Source organism: Bombyx mandarina, chromosome 03 (genome assembly GCF_030267445.1).
Source record: "Bombyx mandarina strain Sakado chromosome 03, ASM3026744v2".
In the NCBI taxonomy this organism is placed as follows: domain Eukaryota; kingdom Metazoa; phylum Arthropoda; class Insecta; order Lepidoptera; family Bombycidae; genus Bombyx; species Bombyx mandarina.
Window position 1 is genome coordinate 13,616,197 of NC_143210.1, and position 20,373 is coordinate 13,636,569.

Here is a 20,373-nt window from a genome sequence, read left to right on the forward strand (position 1 = left end):
ATACTTATTTCTTGGGAAACATTTGTTACTTGTTTGCTAGGTTTCAATTTCAGCATAGTTTTATTGAGCCGTGTGCTCTTTAAACCACGAATGTTTCAAATCCTTTACCATGAAATTAACGTTCATATAAAACTCTAGGCATGTTCACAGTGCTCACGATTGGAAGACTCTTGGTATAGGTAACACAATCTCATTTTACAGAGATAGATAGAATATAAGTTAAGCCAAATTTCCAGAAAACTCAACTACGTCATAAAGAACTGGTCAAGAAACTATATATACCCTTTTCTTGATTTACGTTGATTGAGCCACTCTTGCATACCCCTATCCATATTTCCTCGGCGACGAGCCTGATCGAATTTACGGAATACGAACTGATAGTTATGTTCACGACAAAAGCGAATATTGTTTATTTATTGAGCTTGTTACAAAATATTTGTCCTTGCTTTACCTATGCCCAAATCTTTGATAGGTCATGTTTTACTTGGTGCAAAGAGGATAATAATAATAATAAAGCGTTCTTTATTCCACACAAAAATACTTAAATACAAACAAATTGAAGATATCTTTTAGAAAAGATCTTTTAGAAAACACAAATACCACTATTAGATTCAGAACACTGTTAAAGTCATATAACCTCCCAAACTTATTTTTAGAGCCTACTAGGACAACGACCACATCGGCAACAGTTTAGATAACATATGTTTAGATAACATATTTACAAATGTAACACCGACTAACAAAAAAAATATTAATCAGTTAACATCAGACCATAGTGGACAATTTGTGTCTTTTGAATCTAATATGAATTCTAAAGATAAAAATACTCTTGTAATTGTTCCTATTAATAAAAAACGAATTGAGAAGTTTAGAAATAATATTAAGCAAGAACATTCAGAAATTATTTATAAAAAAAACCCAAATTTGTCATACCAGAATATGTTTGAGAGAATTAATTTGGTCTTTACTGATATATTTATACCTAAAACTGTAACATTAAAAAACAAAACAGTGTTCAGCGAGTGGGCCACCACCGGAGTGTACAGAAGTAGAAAAAAGTTATATGATCTGTACTCTGAAAAAGCTTATAATAATGATGAAACATTTCATCAATATGTCAGGAACTATTCAAAACTATTTAGAAAAGTTTGTTTAGCGGCAAAATCTTTACATTTAAGTGATTTAATAAAAAATTCCCCTGACAAGATAAAGATGACTTGGAACATCATTGGTAGAGAAAGTGGAAAAGTTAGAAATAGCCACCAAGAATTCTCATTAAAAATAGATGATAAATTGGTAACTAGTCATGAAGATGTGGCTAATGCTTTTGAAAAGTTTTTCTCTGACATTCCAGTTTCAACTACCACTTCTCTAAATTCATCCCCCACAGCAGCTGAAATATTATTGCATAAACATGTCAGCAAATGTAATGAAATTTTTAAATTTAAGGAAATTAATTCAAGCAGTATAATAAAAAGTTTTAATAGCCTTAATGTAAAAAATACAGCTGACTTGTGGGGAATATCAGTAAAGATTTTGAAGTCTGTAATAGACATTATTGCTCCTCATCTTGTTAGTATTTTTAATGATTGTATTAGGTGTGGTGTATTTCCTGACTTAATGAAACATAGTAAAGTGATTCCTCTTTTTAAATCTGGTAGTACTGATGACCCCTCTAACTATAGACCTATTTCAGTACTCCCTACGTTGAGTAAAATTTTTGAAAAAATTATTTTGACACAACTTTTAGAACACTTTAATTCAAATAACCTGCTTCATAATAAACAATTCGGGTTTACCAGGGGTCGCTCTACAACTGATGCAGGTGCTTATCTAGTCAAAAATATTTTTAAATCTTGGGAGGAATCGCATGATTGTCTTGGAATTTTCTGTGACTTATCCAAAGCATTTGACTGTGTTGAACATGAAACATTGGTGAGGAAACTACATCACTATGGTATTAGGGATGGTGCATTGGAACTTATTACTTCCTATTTATCAGGACGGATACAAACAGTAGATGTGAAAGGTAATAGATCTTCAGGCACCTTGTTGAAAATGGGTGTACGTCAGGGTTCCATTTTGGGTCCTTTTTTATTTCTAATATATATAAACGATTTACCTAGTTTTATTGAGTCCCGACACGAGGTCGTATTATTCGCAGATGATACATCTTTATTATTTAAAATTAAACGACAATTACAAGTCTATGACGAAGTGAATGATGCGATTTCGTGTGTGGTTCATTGGTTCCGTATCAATAACCTATTATTGAATAGTAAGAAAACTAAATGTATTAAATTTACTTTAAAATGTATTAAACCATCTTTAAATGTGAGACAAGTGGATAGTGATTTAATTGTTTCTGAGGAATCATTGGAGCTTGTTGAGTCAACCGTATTTCTTGGTATAACAGTGGACTCCAAACTGTAGTGGGGACCTCATATTCATAAATTGGCGAGTAAGCTCAGCTCTGCAGCATACGCAGTAAAAAAAATTAGAATGTTAACAAACGCGGACACGGCTCGTTTAGTTTACTTTAGTTACTTCCACAGTGTCATGTCCTATGGCATTTTGCTATGGGGCAATGCGGCCGATGTAGAAATGATATTTATTCTGCAGAAAAGAGCTATACGTGCTATTTATAACATGCACTCAAGGGAATCCCTGAGGGAGAAATTTAAAGAAATTAAAGTTCTCACTATGCCATCCCAGTACATTTTTGAAAATTTGATGTATGTTCGTAAACATATTGAGGAGTTTCCTAAACAGTCAGACATACATAATAGAAATACTAGGAACAAACACAAGCTTGTTGTGCCGATGAGTAGGTTACATAAGATACGAAATTCATTCGGGTGTTTGTCTGTGCGCCTGTACAACAAAATCCCACATGATGTTCAGAACCTACATATACATAGGTTTAAGAAAACTATTAAAGAACATCTGTGCAATAAAGCTTACTATAAAGTCAATGATTATCTAGAAGATTGCACAAAGTGGGAATGAGTTGCTCGCTCCGGGCATTTCAATATTGTAGTAATTGTTACGTTATAATACTCAGTGTAAAAAATTCATATTTAAAAAAAATCTAATATTAAAAAATAAATAAATAATAATTTTATATGTAAAAAAAAAAGACATGCCCGCTGAGTTTCTTGCCAATTCTTCTCAGGACGGAGGCTAGTTCTTGTGAATTGGCGGTAGCTCTTTTGACGTTCAACAAGTATGTACTTTCATTTATGTTGAATAAAAATTTTTTGATTTGATTTGATTTGATTTGATACATTAATGTTTTATTTTATTTTATGATTATTAATTTTAATATTATTTACATTATTTCTGTATGGACCCCCTTCAGGTAAAAGCCTCCTTTAAGGTACACCACTTCTTCTAGTCTAGTCTAGGCGGTGTTCAGCCAATCTTTACCAGCCACTGTTATAATTTCGTCTACCCACCGCCGTAAAGAGGATACCAGCTTATATGTGTACACTTAAGTGATCCTCCCATTATGAGACCGGAGGCCTCTGTGTATTGTTTGACGGTTGTTCAATTGTGTAAACTAAAATATTTGACCCGGTACTTACACTACACTGTGGTTGTATAATACGCTTCGATACGTCTATTGACGATTCGCTGTTTCTTTGTTTAGTAGTAGAACAAACACACAAACAGAGCTTCGCATTTTAGTATAATATATTGTTACGCACTGGGGTTCGGGATAAATAATTATTCCACCAAAGTTTTAAGTTGTAAAACTATATTTATCACTACGAACACATACAGAAGACTTTAAAATTCTTAATTCACTTCTTCCGCTTCGCTTCAGGTGGTTCGCTGTTTCGCTTTGAGAAGTTCCGATTAATAACTGACTCGTGCCATGTCTGCAACGCTTTTATAGTCGATACGACATCCCTAGAATTATCGAGAATATTCCAGACAAGTCGAGTATGGTGTGTTTCAGCTATCTGACAATAGATGGCGTTCTACTTCTCGATCTTTCTTGACCTTACGAGTTCCTTTGATATTCGTTTCGGCTATTCGGCAATAGATCGCGTTACTCTTGCCGGCGTAACAATATCAAAACTGAAATTTGTCGTGCCTTTCATAGACCCTACAAACGTTTCATTAGAGGTCATTCATGATAACCCTAAACCCAAGACTCTCTCTTGTTTCAGAACGGGAAAGCTACATTATCCCACGAATGTGTGTGGTCCACTCTTTGAAGAGGAGCTGGAGTTCTGGGGGCTGGACTCCAACCAGGTGGAGCCATGCTGCTGGTCTACTTACAGCATACACAGGGATACGCAGGTAAGTCCCCGTGTCGTTACTATACACAGGCAGACAGGATCACGTGTCTTTCTGCGTTGGTAGATTGCTTAATCCATACAAAGTCAGTTTAGGTTACGCTCAACAAAATATGATCTGTGAATTCGTTTGCTCATGGATGCTAAAAGCTAAATTTAAGCGTATTTATTTATTAAGTGAATTTGTTAATATATTCCTTTGAATTTGTATATGTATTTGTGTATATATGATGTATATATATATATTTATAGCTACGTATGTTATCTATCTATAGTACATATAAATAAAATTAGAGTATCTGTTTGTAACATTAAAATAACCGCTTTTTACTACATGCACATGAATTATATACGGTACACACACCAAAATAACATTTTTTACAATTTTTGTCTGTCTGTCTGTCTGTTTGTTCCGGCTAATCTCTGGAACGGCTGGACCGATTTTGATGAGACTTTCACTAATAGGTAGTTGATGATATAAGGAGTAACTTAGGCTACTTTTTTTAGACTAGCTTCACCCCGCGGTGTCACCCGCAGTTATTACCGTACCGTGCGCAACATGGCGGGACTCGCCTATCAATAATAAAATTTATTATTTCCGAAGCGAAGCGAGGGCGGGTCGCTAGTATTATATATATTTGTGTGTACGTACTTGTAATCTATACTAATATTATAAAGAGGAAAGATTTGTTTGTTTGTTTGTATTGAATAGGTTCCGAAACTACTGAACCGATTTGAAAAATTCTTTCACTGTTTGGAAGCTACACTATTCCCGAGTGACATAGACTATAATCTTTTTTGAAAAAATTAGGGATCCTTACTAAAACTCCAATAATATAACCCAAGGTGTAAAAAAATTACCTAAAATATTCTTTACATCGCGTGCCCTGCGAAAACTATTGATGATAGAATAAAAGAATGTACTACGACTTTGTAGAACACATTATTATTTACAAAAAGTGTCGGGACAGCATATTATGTCTAACTATTATAGTTATGCCGCAATAAGTGTTCGTTTATTTTAAAAAATAAAACAACGTCAAATATCGTTGAAATTTTTGTTAAAGACCCGAGCGGAGCCGGAGCGGGCCGCTAGTTTAATATAAATTTCAAATGAACGAATTTGAAATAAATTAAATACTTTTACTTATTTAAATACTTTTACTTTTTACTTGAAAGAGAGATCGCAAACTCAGTGATTATTAAGCATTATACATTTTCATAATATTTTATAAATATGTCGGAGACGGTCATTAGTTTGATAGCTAAACGAAACGCAGAACGATTCCCGAGAGATGGCAGCACGATTGCGGTATCGTCGGAACTCGCCTAACTTCGTGCTACGACAGAGCCTAGCCGATGGAGGCACGTAGACGCCATCACACTTACCAACCAGCCTTCTTGAAGAGCGGTGCCTCCGTCCTAAGAACTGTCATTCGTTTTCGTTTGCTAACGTCAAGAGAAGATTTCTAAATTGTTCTAAGACAACAAAAGTGTTGTTGTACTCAATTTTCTCTTAGCTCGATCACCTTATTCACCTCTACGATGTCTGACGATGGTGTTAATAATTGTGGCCTCTCCGACAAATATATTATCGTTTCCGCTTATTCTATAGCCCGTCTTCTGTATCAGCTGGAACAACCTCATGATCGTAATGTTGATATGCATAACTTCCATCTCAGCGATTCGACATTTACACTTATCTGCTGCGATGACGTCATAATCTACACAGGCGAGCTCTGTAGGATTTCGTTAATGACAGTAAGGCGCAGTCATTCCGTGACCGTGATCACCATATAACATCAGCTTCAAAGAAATTTTTTGAGTTCTCGTGTTTATTTTTACGTATTTTTTATTTTCATTTTATACTTATTTAGTATTCAAGTATTATATTTGTGCTTTTTTATTGGTTAGACAGGTGAACGAGCACTTGGTGTTGAGTGGTTATTGGAGTCCGTAGACATCAACAGCGTAAATCCGATCTAAATCAAACCGGAACGCGTAACTGCTGAGAAATAGACGGGGTGACACCCACCCGTGCCAATAAGCTTTTTTTTCTATCCTACCTATGCTGATAGCCTTGAGAAGCTATTTCAGCTTTGCTTTGACGTGTAGGTGAGCTTACGGGGCTCGAACCGGAAGTGTTGCTAAAACTGGCCCTAGCAAGAGCAGTGCTTCGCAGAATCTACCGCCGGATCGGAAACGCGACCCACTGAGAATATCCGGCGAGAAACTCAGTGGGCTGTGTCTGTTGGTTAATTTACTCGCCGAACCCTTCGCTTGCGAGGATGGTGACCAGTGCTTTAGGTACCTAAAAGCACCGTTAATGGATCGGGAGGATCCGTAATGACGTGTTTAGGGCGACGTCGACTGTTTACCATTCGGTCCACAGGATCGGGCAAAAGTTTTATATGTTTACGTGTTTGTATCGATTTTTTGAAATTTCTGTGACTTTAATTAAATAGATGTACCTATCATTTGTAAGCCTTTTACAAGAATTCATCACTTTCGATTTTATTCTGATATTCCTCTCACGAGTCTGCTGGAAGAGATTTCATGTATATAATAAATAAATCGGTTCTACACACATACATTTTTATTAAAATTTTACTTGAAAAAATTATCCATTAATGCATATTAGATATAATATGTATTTGGGCCACTTTAAGATCCTGTTGTCGAGACATATAACTAATATCTCATTTGATATTGGTTTAGAAATTTTATTTCATACTAGCTGACCGGGCAGACTTCGTAGTGCCTCAATCGGGAAATAAAATACCTAAATTTTTGCATAAAAAAAACTTAAAAAAAAAAACAAAAGGGAACCGTCCGACAGGGGACACATCAAAGAAAAAACAAAATTGTTTGTTTTTATATAATTCCGAGCATTTTCATATTTATTCACCTTTTAAACCTTCTCTGGACTTCCACGAATAATTCAAGACCAAAATTAGCCAAATCGGTCCAGCCGTTCTCGAGTTTTAACGAGACTAACAAACTAACAGACAGCAATTCATTTTTATATATAGAGATTAAATTTTTAATCTATAACGCATTTGTGCCGTCAAAGCTGATGTTCTTCTGAGTTGTAATTCTGTAATTTCGACGACACATATTAGATTTAACTGTGGCATTTATGTCTTATAATAAAATTACACATCATTACGTAATAAAATGTCTACTTGCAATATATATTTTTTATTGCCCTTGTAAGCAGACGAGCATACGGCCCACCCGATGGTGAGTGGTTACCGTTAATTGGTGGTTAATATAATATTATATCATATCTTCAATCCGTCTTCATGGTAAGATATTTGTAGCGATTGCGGCAAACGTTCATAATACGGTGTCACCATTTACCAGTTACCATTTACTGCTATATAGATAAACTAGTATGTAATAAAATAAAATAAAGTTGTCTGTAATGTCGATTTACGGAATATAGTTTTACGTGATAGCGTCAGTAGCAGAACTATTCGATTTGCTAACTCTGACGTCACGCAAGAAGAGAGATAAATGTGTCACAAGCCAACACTTGGGTCTATTGTGCCTTTCTATCGCTTGTTCCTCGCTCTCGCTTGCACGCTCAGGCTCAGGCGTAACGTGACACTTTTTCGTGCATATAGCCGGTATGCATCTATTTAAAAGACGTTATCATGTAAAAACAGGGACAATTTTCTTTATTTAAAATTGTCCAGGTAGCACAGCTAATGTTCTCGAAAGCTATTGATTGACTATAAATTAACATTATATAATGTATAATGGATAACATTATATATTATTATATATGGATGAAATGGCGGCAGGTCACGGGCACCTTATGTGACTCGCACATCGCTCTTCCCCTAAATGGGAAGATATATAAAACCTTAATAAGGCCTGCCGTCTTGTATGGATCAGCTTGTTGGACAACAAAAGTGGCGGATGAAAGGCGATTGCATGCAGCAGAGATGCGAATGTTGCGATGGATGTGTGGAGTAACGAGAATGGATAGAATACGGAATGAATATGTTAGAGGAAGTCTGAAAGTGGCAGAGAAGCTGAGGAGTGCGCGTTTGGGATGGTATGGACATGTGATGAGACGAAATGAAAATGAGGTTGTTAAGAGAGTGTTAACTATAAATGTGGAAGGATTTAGAGGAAGAGGTAGACCTAAGAAGAAATGGATGGATTGTGTGAAAGACGATATGGGTAGGAGGGGAGTGAGCGAAGAAATGGTATATGATAGAAGAGTATGGAAGGAGCAAACATGTTGCGCCGACCCCAGGTGACTGGGAGCAGGGCAGGATAATAATGATGAATGATGAATGGTGTGGTGAGTCTATAAATAAAAAGGGTGGTTGACGTGGTTACTTACACTAAAATTTCCAAAATAAGGGATTAAAAAAATACAAGTTTAAGCTACATAAACTTAGAAATTTACCCAATTCCAATTTCCCGCTATTTTAGGGGCCATACAACTAAAATAAACCATAATAGACAAATGCTTCCGTTGTAACCGCGCTCGTAACTCGCTCCGCTTGTGATGTTACGAGCTGTCGCGTTTTTATTGTCCTTTTATCTAGCTCGCTGTACTGTTTTATAGCGTTTAGCGTTCGTCACGCTTATGAAATTATTTTTTATAGACTGAACAGGTTGTGGTTACAACGAGGGCACGATAACATAAGTGAAGAGATAAAAAAAAAACAATTACCTTCAATATTTTTTATTAACTGTGTAAGTCTTTGGAGACTTTATAATTGCTTTACGATTTAATTTCACTGCCACTTTTTGGGGTAGACGAAGTTTGTATGAATATTGAGCCTCACAGAAAAATAAATTCAAAATCAGAGAAGATTAAAATGATATAACTTATATAACCTTCAAAGTACGAAAGGGGTACTTATAAATCGGTGTCACATATTCCCATACAAAATCTATATATCGAGAGGTCAAAAGCTATTTGTTTTAAGCGACATTTTTGCAACTTTACAGATTTATTAAAGTTTAAAATTTGGAAAAATATTTATAACAAAAAAAAATTCTTCAGCTATTTTAATGTGGTATTTTTTTTTTTATTTTGTTTATTGCCCTTGTAGGCAGACGAGCATACGGCCCACCTGATGGTGAGTGGTTACCGTCGCCCATGGATTTCAGCAATGCCAGGGGCAGAGCCAAGCCGCTGCCTACCGCAAATCTTAATTGCAGTTGATCTCTTGCCTTCCACCCGGCCTTGGACTACCGGTCTCTATTTATTGTTGTTACTTCGTCCTAATATCATGAGCAGAAAAAGCAGGATGATCAATAATCAATTATTAGTTCAGGTTGTAGATTCAGAGTTTTTATGTTTTTCTAATCTACTAGAGGTCCCGCAGTAGTCGAAATTCGACTATAATTTATTGGAATTGTAAGTTTGTACACTACTATGATTGTATTTTATACTTCTATAATTACAAATTTCGCCACGGCTACTCTATAAAAAAATATTGATAAAGAAAAACAATATTTAATCAAATTTCAATTTGACCACAGACGTCAAGAACAAAAGTTTGACAATAAATAGTATACATGCGTGTGTGCGTCAAATACATGGTATGTAGTGTGTGTAATGTTTTATTTATTGATTTAACGTATCTTTTAGGCATTATTTAAAAAAAATATAAGCATTGTGCACTTCTTCTCTATATTCTCTATAAGTGTGGAAAATTTCATACTCCTCCGTCCGCGCAATTTTCGTAAAAAGGGATACAAAGTTTTTGCTTCACGTATTAATATATCTAATCTGTAGTAACTTATTTTATTTGTTTTAATGACAAGCTCACGTATCATTTGATGTCAAACGGTAGCCGGAGTACGCGGAGGTCACTAATTGAAAAGTAAGATACAATCCCACTGATACAATACGCTGATACTTCCTAAGCACAGAGATTCTCTTTCCAGTCACGTCACAACGGAGCAACTCTTCATGTATTTTATCATGCAGTAAAAAACATGTCTACTTTATTAGAGTTAAATAATTAATCGGACGAATCCACGAGGTACGTCTAGTTAATTTTGAAATTGAGTGAGTATTTTTCGCCGCCAAAATATTTCAGTTTGTTTAGCTTAAAACCTGAACGGTATCCATAGTCACGAAATAATCTCAACCGTAAGGCTAGAGCATAAAGTTGAAATTAGATTGGCAAGACGATGAAAGCAATGTTTTTCATTATGTGCGATTTACATAATGCATTAGGGATTGTCACTCGATTATCAGCTCTAATGAATTTCAGATTAAGATTGCATTCGCTTGGTATTATGTTGATGGACTTACTGAATATTTATCACTATTTATTTAATCAGATGCTTTCTTAATACATTATACCTGGAAAAACGGAAAAATATTTGTCAAATTTGTCGAAAATATCTTCTGTGAGTGAGAAGTGTCATTAATGCTTGGGAGTAATTAGTTTCAGTTTTTTTTATGCCTTTCTCAAAGTGGGCGATGACGCCCCCCTGTGGGCGCTGCAGGCTTAAAAGGGGGCGGTAAGAGACCCAGAAAAAAAAGGGTGCGTTGTGTAGAGGCTTCGAAGGCGATTTGTAATTTCATTTAGGAGGACTCATAGACACCGACTGAGCTTTCGCTAGAGTGGGTTTTGAGTAGGTGAGAAAATTGGGGCGCTAAAAAATAATTTATTCTCAAAGTGGGCAGTAGACAAAATAAGTTTGGGAGCCCCTGCTCTATAGTATACAATTGGTAAAACGAGCTCACAGTCCACACACAGTACACACACCGTCCACACAGAGTCCACTTCGATATCGAAGCTTAAATTGGTAGTCCGCGTTTCTATCCTTCAAACTAGATCACATAAGTGCTCCATAGCAATAAGCTGGATACTGAAACCATCTTACTGGTGGTAGAACGTGTTGTGAGTCCGCACGGGTAGGTACCACCACCCTGCCTATTTCTGCCGTGAAGCGTTTCGGCTTGAAGGGTGGGGCAGTCGTTGTACTGTAAAAACGGAGACCTTAGAGCCCATATCTCAAGCTGGGTAGCGGCATTTGCATAATAGATGTCTATGGGTTCCGGTGACCACTTAACATCAAGTGGGCCGTGAACTTGTCTACCCACCTAAGCAATACAATAATAGTTTAAAAAAACTAAAAAACACGCTTTATATAAAATTCAACTAGAAAATAGGAAATAAATTTATATTGAAAATAGTGTAAAAAAAATGTATTTCATTGTAAAAAAAGCGTAGGGTGTTTTTAAGATATTATTGAAATAATAATTCTTCTACTCTTAATTTTCAGAAAAATATTTATAACTCATAACATCATGCACCCTCTCGAGTCTGTTAATATAATAATGGAACGTTTTTATGCAAATATAATAATGTGGAGTTTGCCAAATAAAAAACCTGATTCGATGGATCACGAGGTTGTGAATTTCAACGCGTTGAAATAACTGAAATACGTAGGTAGACCTGCGAAAGCTCTAAGATATTTGAGTTACTGCTACGATATCTTAGCAGAACAAAAAACGCTTAACCTACTCACCTACCCAAGGAAAATAATAGTACCATAACATATGTACTAATAATAAGTAGTAATATTAGTAGTACCTAATATCTATAATAAGTAGTAATAATAAGGTATCCGCGGTGTATTCGTTATCATCTCGCACGTGTTTTTTCTATATCCATAACACGAGAGAATAATCTGAACGTGTATTGGCCCAATATGGAAGGTTTTTTTCTTTATACATTTTAATATACTAGCTTTATTTCATTTTCCCCTCCGTGGATTACATTTTGTATCGCATGAGCGAAAATAACTTCTTGTTTTAATTAATTTATTTATTTGGAAGTTTTTATTTATTTTTTTGAGAGTTCGACACGCGAGGTTGCCCATGGCCACAACACACTGAGTTTCTCACCGGAATCTTCTCAGTGGGTCGCGATTCCGATACGGTGGTAGGTTCTGCGAAGCACTGCTCTTGCTGTGATTACTGTTAGTAAATTATCTTAGCGAATACGTTTAAAAGAAATAGAGCTACTTTCGTATTTCAAATAAGGACGATTATGGAACATCATTCCTTATACCGCCACACAGCTTGACACAGAAAATGAAAAACAATCAAGATATATACGGAATTACAATACGCTGAACCACAAGTCAAAATCGCCAAATGTATCGCCACACATCACTTAGTCGTAATATACAAACTTATTGATTAATTTGTCATCCTTTTATAAGATTACTAGCGACCCGCCCTCGCTTCACTTCGGAAACATTAAAACACACATGAAACCAAAAAAAAATAATAAAAAAAAGTAGCCTATGTTCATCAGGGACAATGTCGGCTTCTAATGGAAAAATAATTTTTCAAATCGGTCCAGTAGTTTCGGAGCCTATTCGAAACAAACAAACAAACAAATCTTTCCTCTTTATAATATTAGTATAGATATATGAAAATCATAATTCTTAATCATTGTTATTAGTCACTTAGTCAATTAGTCACTTACTCATGGACAATGGTCCATACGAACCATTAAAAAACAATAAGTCCATTCAGCGCCATGAAGCATTAAAACTGTACCCAACTATTCGGGCTAAGTATCCAAAAAGCACCGAACTTGAGTGTTATCGCCAAAGTTAAATTAATATGGCCTAAATCTTAAGTACTGGGTGAAGCTACGATCAAGGTTCATGGCTTAAATCCATTTAGGGAACCGATTTAAAGTGAAGGACTTAATAACCCTTAAAGTTTTTTTTTGCTTAAATGGGTAGATTAGTTCACGGCCAATCTAGTTCAAAGTCTCAGTACAGCTGTTGTACAGCTGCCTCTCCCTTCAAACCTAATCGCATTACTACTTCACGGCAGAAATAGGCAGGGTAGTGCTACCCACCCATGCGGACTCACCAGACGGCCACCACCAATAATTACGCAAATTATAATTTTGCGGGTTTGATTTTTATCACACGATGTTATTCCTTCATCGTAAAAGTCAATCGTGCACATTTGTTAAGTACGTATTTCATTGGAAAATTTGTTACCCGCCGGATTCGAACATTGGCGCATCGCAAGATAGAACGCACCGGACGTCTTATCCTTTAGGCCACGACGACTTCGAGTGGAAACGTCATATTTCTTGCTACCTGATGCTATGTTGCACGAAACATAAGATAAAAGACTCGTTTTTGTTGTATATTTGCATGTACCAACATTCCTATCTCGAAGTATGATTATCTCATAATACAATTTCAGAGAGAGCATTCAATCTCCATAAAAATATAGGGAAAGGCATTGTTAGATTTTCAATTAGCTGACACTGCTGAATTAATAAGCAACCTAATGGGAACACTAGCTAGATACAATAAACGCGTTCCCAAAATTAGCACTTGCAATCACGTCCATAACTAGAATCTGTACGGAATATAGAAAAATTGGAACTTGCTCCAAGACCAAACCACGAAATAGTCAAGTAAGAAGGCACGTATGATACTACCGGGCCACGAATATAAGCATTTCATTATCCTTTCTACATGAGAACTGAGAGGGTATAGGAAGCGCAATATTGCGACATGTATTTTAAAAAAAATCAAACACATTTCTATAATCAAATCCTATGATATGTAAACCGAATTTTCGTCTTGGCTTAATGGATAATAACTTATGTTCCATACGAATCAAGCGATGCTATTATCCCGGTATTTAAATCCCGCAAGCTGATACCGATCTTTATGATCGAATACGTACTTAGAAAATATTCACTAATGACTTTCACGATGAAGGAATGACATCGTGTAATTAAAATAATCCTGCAAAAATATAATTTGCGTAATAACGGATTCGGTGGTTTTATATATCATTGCCAATTTTTACCGTGAAGCAGTAACGCTTTCCGGTTTGTAGGGCCCTTGTAATGTAGAATTGAGACTTAGAATTAATGTTTCAAGGTGGGTAGCGGCATGTACGTTGTTGTTGTCTACGTCTTAACAGTAGGTAGGTCGTGGACTCTTTCAGTCGTTTAAGAAATAAAAAAATATTTCAAAATCAAACTTCAAACGAATTTATTTGGGAAACTATATAGAAGTATAGTATAAGAGGTCTCGACCAAATCGAATAATTTGCAGCACGAAATAATTTACCGAAACACGAACGAAGGATGTTTAATCATATCCTCAAATATTACGTTATGAGTGTAGCAATAAAACACCACTCAAATATGGAGGTAATAATACTCTTCGGCCTTTCGAAGGGAATTATGTTTTTCTGAAAGTACCCAGTTTTATTTACCAATAAGTACAGGGAGGTAACAGAGTAATTTCGCTATGGGATAAGAAAATGTTTGCTTTTAAAAGGTGTTTTTCCTTTAGAGACGAATAGTCGAGTTGCAAGCTGAGGATATCTAAAATAATAACAAACGTGTGGCACTCGGGAGCTGCCGCGGTAAAGCTATTGCATAGTATTTTTTATCAACTTATGCAATTATAATTAGACAATGATAATTTAATAATAAAACAAGACCACGCTATATTAAAAATTGATAAAAGCAAAACCTTAACTGTCCCCTTCACACTCGTAAGCTAGACCGCGCGAGAGAGAGATGGGCAGACTTTTCATGATGCGCATGCAGTGTGACGTCACGCCACGCGCTTATTCACAAACACTACACAAGCGCAACGTGTGAATGTGTTGAACGCGAGCTACATGGTAAGCGGAGTGAGGGGTGTAAGGTTTTTTTCGTTACGGAATTTCATGATTCGGTCGATTTATCGCGCTCAAGGCCCGCGATAAAAGCTATGCAATAGCTTAAAAATTTTGCTTTTAAAATCTGGTCTCATTGGTTTAGAGACGAATAGTCGAGTTGCAAGCTGAGGATATCTAAAATAATAATAGTTTTTTGTAAATCAGAAGATTCGGGTTATGCGATATTCAAAATCACGCAAGCGTGTGCCAAATTTTTATGAAATACATTTTTAATGCGTATTTTACGAACGAATTCTACGATGAAACAATAAGATTGTGTTATCAAAAGTAAACCACATTATATTCTGCGTCGCTTATTATATTTAAGCGTTACTAATAAGATTGCAATTAGCATGATTCGTAGCTCAGTTTTTTACCTTTAATTAAGATTTTTAAGAAGAATGATCTAGTAGGCTGTGAAACTGTTTTGAATTTATGATAATTTCATTCTATCCCAATGTCAGATTTGATTTCAAACGCACATCAGCACCGAAATAGATCAAAGCCAACACGAATGTATCAGAACTGAATACTCAGTTGTCGTGTTTATACTATTTTCCAGCTTTAGACACTGGACGGGTAAGTGACGGGCGTGCTTTCGCTTGAAAGATGCGTAATCTTTCTTGGGAATCCAAGGCAGAATAATAATATACAGATGTGAAATAAATGGAAACAAAGAAAAGTCGTTTATCGAAACCATAATATCGTGTTCCATGATGATGGTGATTTTTGAGTCATTCACTATCAAGGATCATCCGGGCTATCGTTTCCCCAGGATCATCCTTGAATTATGAGCTGGAAGGCTTTGAATGCCTACTTTAATAAAAGCTTTTTGATTTTGCAGACAAACTACAGTAGCTAGTTCTCAAGGTTATTATATTTATGAGCTTTGATGTGAACTCTCCTTCTTCTTGCTTCGGTTTCCTCAGTGCTGAGGGTCGTGACCACCTCCTCGCAACAAGAGCTTATTGTGGATCACTCTGTGTCACTTATTCCTATCGGCCGCCAAGTGTAAAGCATCGTGAACTGTGATGTCGAGAGTAGTGCGGATCTGGTCAGTCCAACGTGGTGGGTCTCTACTTCGAAGTGTTTTTCCGTCCATTTTAATCTATATATATAAAAATGAATTGCTGTTCGTTAGTCTTGCTAAAACTCGAGAACGGCTGAACTGATTTGGCTAATTTTGGTCTTGAATTATTTGTGGAAGTCCAGAGAAGGTTTAAAAGGTAGATAAATATGAAAACGTTCGGAATCAAATAAAAATAACAAATTCGTTTTTCCTTTAACGTGTCCCCCGTCGGACGGATTCCTTTTGTTTGTTTTAAGTTTAGTTTTATACAAAAGTTAAGGTCTTTTATTTATCGATTGAGGCACTACGAAGTCTGCCGGGTCAGCTAGTAAGATAATAATTATCAGTAAGCAATAATACAGCCGATATAACAGACACAAATATATAATCCACTAACAGACGAATAAATCAACGTTTATTTACGAACAATAAAGATTCTACACCCAACTTCTGGGCGTCTAAAAACAGTGTATAGTGTTTACAGACAAAATTTATAACAAACGTTCGATAAAGCAATTCTTAAACATTCAATTAATCAAATGAAATGCATCGTTCGTATTTATGATTGTTGAATATGGAGCATTAATCACGTCTATACTGCGCGCGGGGGAAATAAAATTCATGGATTCAGACATTTTTATATTTTCGTTGCAGTCAATTTAATATTAGGTAAATAGCTGTATTTTTGAATTTATGAATACACTTGAAGTTAGCAAAACGAAATGAGAACGTGCAGTAAATTCGAAGTTTCTATTCACATATGAATTGATCATCAATTTTAAAAGAGCATTGAATTTGAAAATATATTCTTTTAAAGCTTTAAAGATAAACAAAAGTAAGACAATAAATAAAATTATACAGCCCTTCAAGGCAACTTTGTTGCAGTTTTATTTTCGAGCTTAAAAATATGTGTAAAATTACTCCGAGTATAAGCTGGTATATTATTCATACATTGTGTTACCTTATGAATAAATAACTTACTGTAGCATTAGTCTCTGTTTCTAGGATTGATCATACAATTGAGTCTTCAACCTCAGCACCAATGTGAGTGGTGGTATTCTTAATACCTCCGTTTATTATAACAATTGAAAAGAGCTTTTAGTTCATTTCTAATGGAGCATGTTTAGAAAAACGACACCATCGCAGCGATATACAAAGTTTTATTTATTTATTCATATGTGGTCTAAGGTCTAATCTACTTGGTGGTATATTGTCACCGCTCAGAGACATCAGCATTGTCAGCCCAGCCAAACCGACACCTCACGCTGTAGCCTCTTCTCAAAAAATGTCCACTGGGAACGCACTTCTAATAACTTTTTTTTTTTTTTTTTATAACAACTAATAGGCAAACGAGCAAGACGGGTCACCTGATGGTAAGTGATTCACCGCCGCCCACGGTCACCAGCGTTTACGCCTGTGCGTTGCCTACCCTTCAGATAAGAATATGCTCTTTTCTTGAATAACCCAATGTCGCAGTTGTTGGGGAAGACCGCTGATGGCAACGAATTCCAGAGATTTACTGTGCGTGGCAGAAAACTGTTTTTAAAACGCATTGTAGTGGAACGCCAACCATCCAGATGGTGCGGATGATAGTTCCGGCGAGACGATCGGTTGCGAAAATCAGCGGCTTCTATTAAATTGAACAACTCCTCGGAACACTCCCCATTGTAAATTTTGTAAAGTATGTATAGGGAAGATAGATCCCTACGCAGTGCCAAAGGATCTAGCCGATCGGCAAGTACAGGATCGTCGACAATCCGAGATGCCCTACGTTGGATTCGGTCAAAGGGAGATAGCTGATAACCCGGAGCCCCGGCCCAAAGGTGGCAACAATACTCCATGTGAGGCCGCACCTGCGCCTTATACAGCTTAAGGCGGTGAGCCGGCTTGAAGTACTGTTTGGCCCTGTTGAGTACTCCGAGTTTTTTGGAGGCCATTTTAGCCTTGCTCTCCAAATGACCGCCAAACTGGACAACACTCGAAATGTCTACGCCCAGAATGCCCATGTTCGGCTTGGCACAAAGGTGAGTGTTTCCGAAGAGTGGCGATGCGACAAAGGGGGCTTTTTTAGCGGTGAACGCGCAAACTTGAGTCTTAGAAGGGTTAAACTGGACTAGATTTAGTCCCCCCCAATCGGAAATCTTCACAAGGGATGATTCGATTTCAGACACAAGTTTGTTCCGACACTCATCGACGTGATCCCGAGAGATATTGCTGCGGCCGAAATACAGTGCATCCACGGTACTGTCATCCGCATAGCAATGAATGCCACTGGTATGCAACAAATCATTGATATGCAGAATGAACAATGTCGGGGATAACACGCAGCCTTGGGGAACACCAGCATTTACGGTCCGGGGGTCCGAGCATGAGCCGTCTACGACGACTTTAACTCTCCGTTCCGCAAGGAAACTGCCGATCCACCTACAAAGTCTCTCAGGAAGCCCATAGGAAGGAAGCTTCGATAGTAAGGCTTTATGCCAAACCCGATCGAAGGCTTTCGCAATGTCCAAACTAACGCCTAGTGCCTCACCCCTACTCTCAACCGCCTGCGCCCAACGGTGAGTTAGTAAAGCCAAAAGATCACCAGCTGATCGGCCTTTGCGGAAGCCATATTGGCGGTCGCTGATCAGCTGGTGCTCTTCCAGGTAGCCCATGAGCTGGCGGTTGATTATGGATTCCATAATTTTGGAGAGTAAGGAGGTGATAGCGATAGGCCTGTAGTTGGACGGATCTGAGCGGTCGCCTTTTTTAGGGATCGGGTGTACTAGAGCCGTCTTCCATGAATGTGGGACAACGCCGAGGACATAAGAGTGTCTGAATAAGCGCGTTAAAACCGGTGCCAGCTCTGGAGCACACACCTTCAGCACAATAGGAGATATTCCATCGGGCCCACTCGACTTGTTGACATCCAGGGAAAATAGTGCTTTCCGCACAGCACACTGTGTGAAGCGGACGTCCGCCATTGTGGTTTCACACCTCGGGATGGTAGGAGGAGTGTTCCCCCAGTCGTCAAGAGTCGAGTTTTCCACAAAGATAGAGCCAAGAAGATCGGCTTTCTCCCTTGCGGAATAGGCCAATGAACCATCCTCCCCGCGCAAAGGTGGAAGCGTCGACCGAGAGAAATTACCCTGGACAGCCTTGGCGAGAGACCAGAACGCACGAGAGCCAGATGGCAGGCGCGCCAGTCTCTCGCCAATTCTCCCAACGTAATTTGATTTTGCCAATGCAATTTGCTTCTTAAAGAACCTGGAAGCAGAGTTGTACTTCTTCTTGAGTGAGTCAGAGTTTACATCCTTAGCGGCCTTTGCCCTAGCCCAAGCCTGGTAGCATTCCCGCTTGCGACGATGTGCGTCACGGCAGGACCCACCAAACCAGGGCCGAGACCTGCCACCGACAGGCACCGATGAGCTAGGAACAAACAATTCCATGCCCTGCAGCATGACGCCGGCAACCGAGTCGGCGCAGGTGCTAGGATCCTCTGACTTGAAGCAAATCTGCCCCCATGGGTAGGATGCAAAGAAAGAGCGCATCCCGTTCCAGTCTGCTAACCTGTAGTGCCAAACACGTCGTCTACCAGATGGAAGTGGTTGTGACGAGACGGTGAGAGGCACCACGCTCCGAACTAGGCAATGGTCCGATGACCCGAGAGGAGCATCGACCCATACCCGAATGGGTTCGGGGCGAGAGGTCAGCAGAAGGTCCAATAAGGAAGGCGAATGGTCTTCCACATCCGGCACACGTGTGGGAGAAGGTACCATCTGCGTCAGACCATTGGCAATGGCAAAATCGTGAGCAGACCTTCCCGCATGGTCAGTACGTGTTGACCCAAGCCAGTCAGAGTGGTGGGCATTAAAGTCGCCCAAAACCACAATTTCTGCGGTAGGAATCTGCTCAAGTATTCTGTCAGTGGACACCTGCAGGTGCTCGAAGAGCCGGTCAATTTCCGAATTTCCGCTATGAGACCTGTAAAGGCACGCGTAGATGCGAATGTGATCCTCACAATCGACGCGCACCCAAAGGGTCGACAGGTCTCTGCCTTCAAGACTGCTGAGCCTACGGTAACAAATTCCCTCCCTGATGTACACACACACGCCGGCGCGTGGCACAAAAATGTGCTCCAGGCTATAGGCCGGGTACTTTAGGTATGAAGTGTCAGTTGGGGAGGAAATCTGCGTCTCCGTCAGGAAAAGCAAATCTGGCCTTTCCGTCTCGAGATGGTGGTGGACGGCATTTAAGTTCGAGTGAAGTCCCCTGATGTTAGAAAAATCCACTGCTAA

At 38.1% G+C, this 20,373-nt stretch overlaps 1 protein-coding gene across 1 annotated transcript in view; it reads left to right on the forward strand.

Annotated features, from left to right (window-relative positions):
* LOC114247074 (potassium voltage-gated channel protein Shaw) overlaps positions 1-20,373 on the forward strand; it is a 217,318-nt gene that overhangs the window by 55,728 nt on the left and 141,217 nt on the right. Inside the window, exon 3 of the mRNA XM_089738287.1 lies at positions 4,179-4,311. Coding sequence (XP_089594413.1) covers positions 4,179-4,311 — 133 coding nt within the window. The remainder of the gene's footprint in view (positions 1-4,178; positions 4,312-20,373) is intronic.